A 9892-nucleotide genomic window follows, 5' to 3' on the forward strand; every position below is an offset into this window, starting at 1 on the left:
ATTTATTTATCCAAAAAAGGCCAAATGATAATGAAGATAATGAATATGTATGAAAATGAAGAAGCTTTGATCACTATTCATTAAAGCACTTTGTGAGTTTACCAACAGCTTTATACAAACAAAGACGAGTGCACAGACACAGATATCTTACAGTCTTTATTTATTACAGCAGCTTACACATAAATCCAATGTTTCCATGGAGCGTTGCGCTGGGTCGTCTGCCCCCTTCAATGTAACAGTTCACAACAAACACTGTCGCCTTTTGTGTTGACATTTTAAGTTTTAGTCTGTTTTATTATTTAACTTACATTCTGATGTCTTTCAAAAGTACCCACAAGGATTGTTACAAAGCTTATGAATAATAACAACAAGAGAAAACTAACACGGTAGCTTGCTGCTTACAGTACAGACTGACGTACAGGTTGTTTGTATCCTGCTACCTGAGCTGTCACTGCAGTTCTGTCACATGGATGTGTTCAAGAACTTGATGAGAAAAAAACAAAAAAACAGACTGAAATTCAAAATGTCCATGTATCCCTGCACGTTTGAGCCAATAATGTTTCTCTGCTGATGTGTTGAAATACCACACAACACGCATATCGGCACAAAACTCTACAGATACGTCCTGAATAATCCTTAATAACCCAAATTCTCTCCTACATTTGGAAAATTGAAACAGTGAAGCGTCGCTGACTCAGACTTACATTCACCACTGGGTTTAGACTGTGGTCTCATCTGGAGTGTTCGTATTTAGGATAATACACCTCCCTCCATATATACACATCAGATATTGAATAAGAGCTTTTGTTAAGTAAATGAGCTGTTGATGATTGTGTCATGACCCTCAAAAGGTCACCTGAGTGTCTGCAACAGAACCATATGTATGTGATATAAACACACTCTGCATCTGTCCTCACACATCTTGACATGCAGATGTGCAGAGTCGCCTGCTCAGCTCGTAGAGTGCGACACAAACATGAGACGACACGTTCATCCTCTAAAACAACACAAGATCTGCCAGGCACGTGTTTGGTTTGGCGAGATTAATTTAAATATTTCACACCTTTCCCCTTGGTATCTGAACCCTTTCTTACAAACAGTATACAGAGAAGAAAAACATACAGAGACATGTGGTTTATGGCGTTGTTGTAACAAGGGATTAAATAAGAGTAAAAAGACAAAAACGTTTCAAATTGAATTATTTATCATGTACACTTTAGTATAAAGAGTACAAACCCAGATGAGATGAACAGTGACTGATGGACGATTAACACCTCAAATACGACCCGAGATAAACATCAAACAAGCACATTAAGAATCTGCGAAAAGTTTCCACACGAGGCCAAACTTACAAAACCTTCTGAGGTTCAAATGTTGAGTGCTTTATCTAGACAGACCCCTGCTTTGCTTTTCTTTAAATACAGTAGCTTAGATATTTTCTGAAGCTTCCCTCTAAAATCCAATTCTAACTTCCTGCATGTACTTCATACACGAGATGAAGACCTGAACTAACCCACCAACGCCTCTGGTAGTGATTTTAATTACTAGAAATAAAAGACCAGCGATCTGGTAAGTTATGGAAAAAATAAATACATGTGGGACCGAATTTCATGAGACTGGAGGAACTCTGTGATAAAGTAAAATGGCACTTGAGGTTCGACTTACTGCTGCGTCTGTGTGATATACAGTACATGTCCCACTGTAAGGCTTTGTGTTTATGGCCGTTCATGTAATAATTAAAGTAGCGATAAAAACCTTCAAGTCAATAGAAGCTTTTCAAACTGTATAAAAACAAAAAAAAAACTAATGGCTCCTCTACAGGTAGAATAATGACCTCTGATGTCTTTGACTTTGTCTGCAGATATAAACAGGAGCACTGTGAAGAGCAGGGACTGAAGGTTTTAATCATGTAGTGCTCTCAGAACAAATTTGGGAATATGGCCCCTGCTGTTGAAAGACACGGCTTTGAAATGTAATTACTTGATGATGCTTTAAGCTCTGGGTCTGAGGCATAACTTTATGGAGCATTAAATGATGTGTGTGTAAATGTGTGTGGGGGGGTGGGGGCGGTCAATATGTTTAATATGATCGAGAAAGGATGAGAAAAAAAAACAACCTTTAGCTAACAGACTTGAGCTTGGACCATGGGTTCGTGCCGCGCACCTCCACCGGCGGATTGTTGGAAAAGATGTGGTTGCACAGTTCTTCCAGAGGGGGTTCGGGATCTGTGGTGGCATACTGAGCTGCGTCTTCAATTTCCTTCCTCACCGCGATGTCGATCTCCTACAGACACAACGGCAGACAGAGAATTACAGTAATCTGCAGGAAACGTGCACAAAGGAAGAGATCACTTGAAACTAGAAAAAGAGCAGTAGGGAATAGGGATGTCATGATTATACATTTTCTTGGTGCGATTATTGTCAGAGAAATAATCATGGTGTTACTATTATCACGATTATTATGCATTAATTCATTTTACAACACTATGAATGTGTAAAATCAAATATAGTCAAAATATAATTATATTACTCATTGTTTACACAAAATATTTCAAGTATCTGTTATTATATGACCAATTATTTATCCCCCAGGGGAAGTGTTTGAAATAAATTGTCATCTATACCAAATGTTTACATTTATTTTAATCTTTTTTTTTTTTTTTTTTTTTAAATACAAATGACAGGCTAACATTTAATTTCCTACCAATTCAATGTTACGTTAGTTAAATGGACCAGTATCTGAGCATTTACCTTTATTTCGGTGCACATCTGCCGATATGGTTCCGACATAATCTTTTTTTCCGGAAGTAACGGTATTTAGGAAACTTTACAATTAATTAATTGTGGCTTTTAATACCAGGGTTAATTGTGAAAACAAGTAATTGTGACATCCCTAGTAGGGAACATTTTCACACACTGCACCGTGCACAAGTAGATTTTAGATAAATGTGTTCTGCAAAAGATTGATCTAAAAATGAATACCCACTCCTCTGTGTTTGCCTTTGGGCAACTTGCCCTCTACATTATTAGTGCAGTGCTGAGTTCAGCTGAGGCTGAATCCAGTGAGACCGGCTCTCTCCTGTGTTTAAACTATGCACTGCAGGTTTGCAGCTCACTGCAGCAGAAACCACCTCAGCTCCATGTTAAAGCAGAAGTGAGCGATATTTTTGTGTTGATATAAGTCTTAAATAGTTATATCTTCCGACAGCAATCACTTACATGTGTTCGGACCGAAACACGGGTCTGTCAGTCACTCTGCTCTGCTCTGAGCCGAGGAGAAAACTTTTCTCGTATCCTACAATTTTTATCCAACGAGGAGAGAGAACGGCATGCAGGGCTGTGTGTGCAGCCAAGGGATGCGCGTGAATGTGGTGACGTAGGGACGAGGACTGTTATGGTGCGTTCAAGGCAACTCGTAACTCGTGTTTTTCCGACCTGTGAACTCGTACCAGTTCGATCTGGTACGAGTTCACCGGGCGGAAGTTACGAGTGGCCGTTATAGTGCACGGTAAAACAGGTCGGAGAAACACAAGTGGGTTGCCTGGAACGCTACAAAGTCTTAAGTTGTGACTTGAAGCTGTAATTTACGGTTTCAAAAGCGTGCCTGGAACGCAGCATTAGCCGAAACGACCGGACCACTTACTTCTGCTTTAACAACTTTTTTTAAATGCAAAACTGTCACAAACTGGTTATATTTACTAACCAGTAGTAATCCAAATCTCATATAACATTTTAATTGGAAACAAATTGCCATTTATCCCTATATGTTTTTGTCATTTTATTCGCAATCCTTAAAATTACAATACCTAAATTGTGCATCTCACTTCCTCACATAATAACTGTTTCAAAATCTGACTATAACACAGAATATACTAAATTGAATTTCATAATTTTCTAGTTGGGTATACAAATTTTTAAACCTATGTGTCACTAATGTGGTTATCTGGATCCATTTACAATCTTTTATTATCTATATGCGTTTCCTACCTTGAGCTCCTCCACGCTGGCCATGTTGTTGCTGAGCATGCGGTCCTTCAGCATGGAGATGGGGTCACTCTTGCTGCGGACCTCCTGGATCTCCTCACGTGTGCGGTAGCTGAGATGGGGAGAGATTGGTGCAGGGACGTTGTAGGGATTTGCACTAATAGTCATTGTTTTTAGAGCTGACACCAAATTCAAGTGTTGCAGTCTAAGTGTTGGAAAAATCTTGATTGTCAGCATTACATCACTTCTACTGGCCCCTGTTAATGTAATGACGATTGATTTGGTTGCGCAGAATTATAATCCCCACTACACTCGATTGACTTTGCTGTGATTCGTGGTGTGTTATAATAAATATATTTCTTATCACAACATTGAGGAGTTAGTATCAGTTTGAACTCGTCTGTAGGAGCCAGTACCAGTATTAGTGTCTGTCTTCAGGACATTGCAAGGCCACTACAGCGGGGAGGAGAGTACATGAAGACTACTGTGGGACAGCGGCAGAAGCGAGGAGCAGCAGCACAGTGAGGATATTAACATACGTAGGTCAGACACATGTTGCTCATCTGTAAAGTACAGTACAGCACTATATACATCCTTAACTATTTAAAAGAAAAAGTGCCTTTAAAAATGATCCAGAAAGAGTAAAACTGTAACAAATTCAAATGAACAAAAGCCGACAGGAACTGTGATTATTTACCTGACACCGGGGTCACTCATACTGTGTCCATGGTAACGGTACGTCTGAAGCTCCATGAGAATGGGACCCTGGTGAAAAGTGGATGAAGAAAATTTTAGTTCATAAAAACGAAGAGCAAATTCTCAGCTGATCATGAGTCAGTGTTTTAAACTTGCCTTTCCGGACCGGCAGTGATCAGCTGCAAACCTGGTCGCTTCCCGAACACACAGCAGATCCATCCCATCCACCTGAACACAAGAACGATGGAAACACATTACAGTCATTAATGCACTAAACTGACAGGAAAAGAACAGCACTATTCACTATCAACGTGCTCATCACACATCGATTTAATTAGGTATATTAACGAATAACGTGACAAATTGATAAATTCACAAATTCACTTTAAATGAAATCGTGATTTTCTGGAGTGAAGTATCCATTAAATTACTTGTGCAGGATGATCTTATCATCATGAATGTCTCGGTTAGACTGACAGATTAAGACTGAGCTGTGCCACCATACTGTACGTGATTAAAATGAATTATTCTGTGCAGTGAGTTTTATCAGTGGAGAAAAAAGTTCAGAGAAAATGAGTAAGAGCCGTACCCTCAGACCAGGAATGAATTCTCCTCTCTTGAAGTAGTCGGTGCTGGCTGCAGCTCGCTCCACTGAGGTGCCCATGCCATACCTGTTGTTCTCACAGATGAAGATGAGGGGCAACTTCCAGAGGGCCGCCATGTTGTATGTTTCAAAGATCTGACCCTGAGAAGCACACAAAAGATCTTGGTTAAAGATGTTTTTTTAGTCTATTTCAAGTCTATTTATATGGACAGGATTAAAAAGTGTTTTATTTTGTCTTAGTTTAGTTTTCTGCACATTTGAACCATTTTCTCTCCTTAAAACAAACTTTATTTTTCTTTATTTTCTGCATTGAATTTGAAAGGGTGAAATGAGCAGCTGAGGTTGGCTCAGGTACAGGACGTCTATAAGATCAGTAACAGTTCTGATTCAGGAGTGAAACAGACTAAACTTAGAATATTAAACATTAAATATAAAATACCACCCCCAAACCAATCTGCTATTGTTTTGTATTCATAATGTTCAAGGTATCCATTTGTAAAGTTGCTAATACAATGTCTATTACAGGGACACACAACACTTCCCAAAAACCTTTTAAAACGTGTAATTGTTAAATCCACTCTTAGTGTGGTTCAACTACCTGCAACGGTGAAGGAGCCGAGCAGGTTGGAACACGATCATTACATATCAACCACTAACGGTCGTATTAATCCTTCATCTTTATTGAGAGACGATCCCCAACTTTTAAATGAAGCTGGATTTGATCCAAACCAGTAACTGAACAGAGCTGCACCGATTCCTGCACCGTACCTGGTTGGCAGCACCGTCGCCATAGAGACAGACACACAGCTGGTTGTTCTCTTGAAATTTGCAGGCCAGAGCCACACCAGCACCGAGAGGAACCTGAGGAGGATCAACATTATGTCTGGTTATATACACGTTATACTGAGCTTTAACCAGAGGTCCTACACATTTTAAATATCAAAATTCCATACTTTTTCAAGACCCTAATTTCCAATTAATTATTTGTTTTCATTATTCTGAATTTGTATGACATTATGTCACACAATAATTTCCAGAAGATTGTAGCTAATAGTGCATACAAAATATTTAACCCAAATAAATTCACATAAGGCCAAACCCAGATAAGTATTAAGATAAATATATTTCCATACATTAGTTTCCATTTTCCATACTTTTCCAGACCTGGAAATGTATCAATCAAATTCCATACTTTTCCATACTTGTTCGCTATAGTTAAACTATAAAATACAAGGAGCAGCTTCATGCAGCACTGTTAAACTTTGTATGATACAAACATGGTGCAACTTCAGTGGGCTCATCGGTCCAAAGGTTTTAACATTACAACATAAACTCACAAAAAAGTGACATTTGCATCACAGCAGGATCATATGAAACCACTTGGCTCACGTGTTTTGTACAAAGTCATTTTTCTATTTTAAGCCACTTGCCTCAGTCTACACAGTCACTGGACGGTTGTGCATGAACTTGTTGAATGAGTGCAGTTGATTGAACTTTCTGTTTGCAGCTAATGAATGTGGCATCCATGGGACTAATGAGACCAGATAAACGTGTTTATGACCAGTGTCCCATTCAGTTACTCTGGATTTCCACAATATCAGTAAAAAAAATATCAAACCCTGTTCTATTCTGGGTCAGATCTGGATAATTTATTGTAAATTAGATTTTTTTTGGTCTGTATGTTGGTTGACATTGGCCCCCGATAGACATTTATGTCTTTTTAGTTATCTTTGTTCACAGTCCCATCAAACTAACAACATACTGGTAGCACATGTCGACCCATATTTACACTAACTTCCCATCTGAGTCAGTAGTTTTCAAACGAATTATCACTCCTTTCTAAAACAGCGCAACACAGTGGAGGAATAATTGGTTTTAGAGACCAAAGGGGACAAGAAACTTAATGAAGGAACAGAACAAAAACTGGACTTTGGTGATTTACCTGAGCTCCGACAATCCCATTTCCTCCATAGAAGTTTTTACAGTACATGTGCATGGAGCCTCCTTTTCCCTTTGCAATTCCTCCTCTTCTGCCTGTTTATTGGAAACAAAAACACACAGAGTAGAAGATGGTGAGAAAGCTCAGGTATAATTTAAAAAAAATAAAAAATAATAATAATAAAAATGTTCAACTCGACATGACTGCAGCTTAAACTTAAACTTGTGGTCTCACCGGTGAGCTCAGCCATGATCTCCTTCACGGTGCCTCCTCTGGTTAAAGTGTAGCCGTGGGCGCGGTACGCAGTGATCAGGTGGTCTGACAAATTAATTGATGCTTCAATACCAACTGCACAGGCTTCCTATAAAGAGAAAACAAACAGCTTGAAATGTTTTTTATGGACCTATCTATGTATGTGGAGATGTGTGAGATCTAAGTATTGTTACTACTGTATGCATCTTTTCAACACAGACTTTGCTGCACATTATTACTCTGGTAGGGGTAAGAAAGAAACACTCCATCTATTTTCATTCTGTGGAGAAAACTTTAGTTCACTCAACCTGGCCGTCGTACAAGTGGCAAAACCCTCTGATGATCTTCTGCTTGTACAGCTGATCTGCCTTCAGCTCCATGCGCCTCATCGTCTGCATGATGCGGTAATACTGCAGACCCTCGTCACGGGTCAGGACCACCTGAGTGGCCGGGGCCTCGTCCAGCTTGAAGACGTCGCATTTCTAGAGGGAGGAGAAAACAAAACCCGAGGGCTCACAACACAAACCACCATGATGCGACTCATCAGTTTTGCACAACACACAACTCAGAGTCTGACGCTCACCTTTACTTCGAAGGTGGCCTGGGTTGTGAAGTCAGCGTATGAGCGCGCTGACATGACCGCCGCAGCCCCCTGACATGGGAGAGAGGATTATTTTAAAACGACAGATTAAGACAAGATCTCTAAGCAGCTATGTAAGTTAGTACACAAATTGTAAATATCAGTGAAACAAAAGCAGATGTAATCTTATTTTCTTTCCAATAAATTGTCTTAAATTGCAAAAAAAAAAAAAAAGTATATAATTTAGGAACAAATAGGTCAGACAATGTGTACAAAATCATAAAGGTGACCAAAAATTTGCTGGTAGCCTATTTTGTGTTGATTCCACAAGATATTGAGATTTGATACCCAGAACTAATTAGGTATAAGAGGATTCTGGCAGAATACATTCAAATATATATTTTTAGAGTCTCATAACATGTAATTAATATGTTTATTCACGACAGTCCATGTTAATCAATGCAAAAAACACAATGTCACTGTAAACTAAACAAATTGCATTCAAGTTTCATTTTTTTTAAGTGCAGCACAACAGAAAAACATCAGACCATTATTCCTGCTCGTGGAAATGATCATTATAAATAAAAGCAATAGAGTTATTTCAAGCTTAAATCAGTGCTATTCAGAGTAGAGGACCAGCCATGTAAATTTCCTTTAAAAAATGAACCAATTTTTTATTTTTTTAATTACTTTTTCCAGCACTTCACAGATTGGACTGCCTGGTTTCACATACATGACTAAAGCTGCCCGTTTTCTATCCTAACTGCATGAAGAGAAACAAAGGTTTCAACCAGGTGAAATGAAGGGACATGTAAAACTACTGAGGTCTTCACTGACTGGAGCTGTCAGAGTGGTTTTAGTGCAGTTTTCTCTGTGTTTTCTGTGTGTTTTCTGTGTGTTAGCCCGCAGAGCTACACTCGGCCTCACAAGGTCAGAGCCGCGCTCACTCTGCTGCTCTGTTGATTTGTTTCAGACGCGGACTCAAACCTCCTCTCTGGGTTTACACATCCACTCATTAAACTCTGTGTGGGCTACTTACATTTCTCTGGGCGCAGGCTCTGAGCACATTGGAGACGTTGGACAGCATCTTGTGTGAAGCAGCTCTCAGTAGCGCGGCTCGGCTCGGCTCCGTCCTTCTGTCAGACTCTGTCCTTCCGGCTCCGCTGCTCGGCTTCCTCGCTGCTGCAACAGCGGCAGAAAAAACCTCGCTGCTGCCCCCTCTGGTCTAAATGCGGCGTGACCACTGTGTAGGAAAGAAAAACTTTTTTACGCTTTTTAGTTATCTTTTTTTAAATAATAATAATAATTATTATTTTATCATAAAAAAATAATTATTAATTATTAATTATTTTTTTTTTAATAATTTTTTTTTTTTTACCTTTTTATTTTATTTTTTACGAATTCTTCTCCCCATCTTCATTTTCTCCCAGTGTATCGGACTTTACATGATTAATTGATATGGATGAATATCAATTAATGAAGCCCGAAGAGGTCTTTTTTTTTTTTTAAGCATGCTGATATCATCGGCATCTGTGTAAGAATCTACCCATTCAATTTGCATTGTAGTGGAGGAGACCAGAGATGGAATATGGAGTCAGAAATAGATTTGTCCACCATTTCAATCACTTATTTTTAGATGTGAATCTAAAATGTGAACATAGGCTACATTTGTTAAATTTTTAATAATTTAGGGTATTTTTATTGGGGGGGGGTAATGTTTTTCAGAAATTAGGGGGGACATGTCCCCCCCGTCCCCCCCGGGATCTGCACCCATGACATAGCCAATCCTATTTTTCTACATCTTTTCAGTGTGTCCTAAACCAAAAATATTTTTGCTA

At 39.1% G+C, this 9892-nt stretch overlaps 1 protein-coding gene across 1 annotated transcript; it reads right to left on the reverse strand.

The window, feature by feature from the left end:
- Nucleotides 1-141: 141 nt before the first annotated feature.
- Nucleotides 142-9230, reverse strand: pdha1a (pyruvate dehydrogenase E1 subunit alpha 1a). Its single transcript, XM_083986762.1, has 11 exons — nt 9094-9230; nt 8058-8126; nt 7783-7956; nt 7457-7583; nt 7226-7317; nt 6052-6144; nt 5269-5424; nt 4836-4907; nt 4681-4748; nt 3987-4095; nt 142-2283 (listed from the first exon to the last, which is right to left on the reverse strand). Exons 1-11 carry the CDS (start codon nt 9139-9141, stop codon nt 2119-2121), a joined length of 1173 nt encoding a protein of 390 aa, XP_083842888.1. The 5' UTR covers nt 9142-9230; the 3' UTR covers nt 142-2118.
- Nucleotides 9231-9892: the final 662 nt, after the last annotated feature.

This window comes from Trachurus trachurus (genome assembly GCF_905171665.1).
Source record: "Trachurus trachurus genome assembly, chromosome: 14".
NCBI lineage: Eukaryota > Metazoa > Chordata > Actinopteri > Carangiformes > Carangidae > Trachurus > Trachurus trachurus.

Excerpts from the sequence above, each read along its gene's own strand:
- pdha1a (XM_083986762.1), bottom strand. The coding sequence starts at position 9,141 with ATGCTGTCCAACGTCTCCAATGTGCTCAGAGCCTGCGCCCAGAGAAAT. Across the intron at positions 7,318-7,456 it reads GATCATGGCTGAGCTCACCG|GCAGAAGAGGAGGAATTGCA; the intron begins GTGAGACCACAA and ends TCCAATAAACAG. Across the intron at positions 4,908-5,268 it reads AATTCATTCCTGGTCTGAGG|GTGGATGGGATGGATCTGCT; the intron begins GTACGGCTCTTA and ends TCTTGTGTTCAG.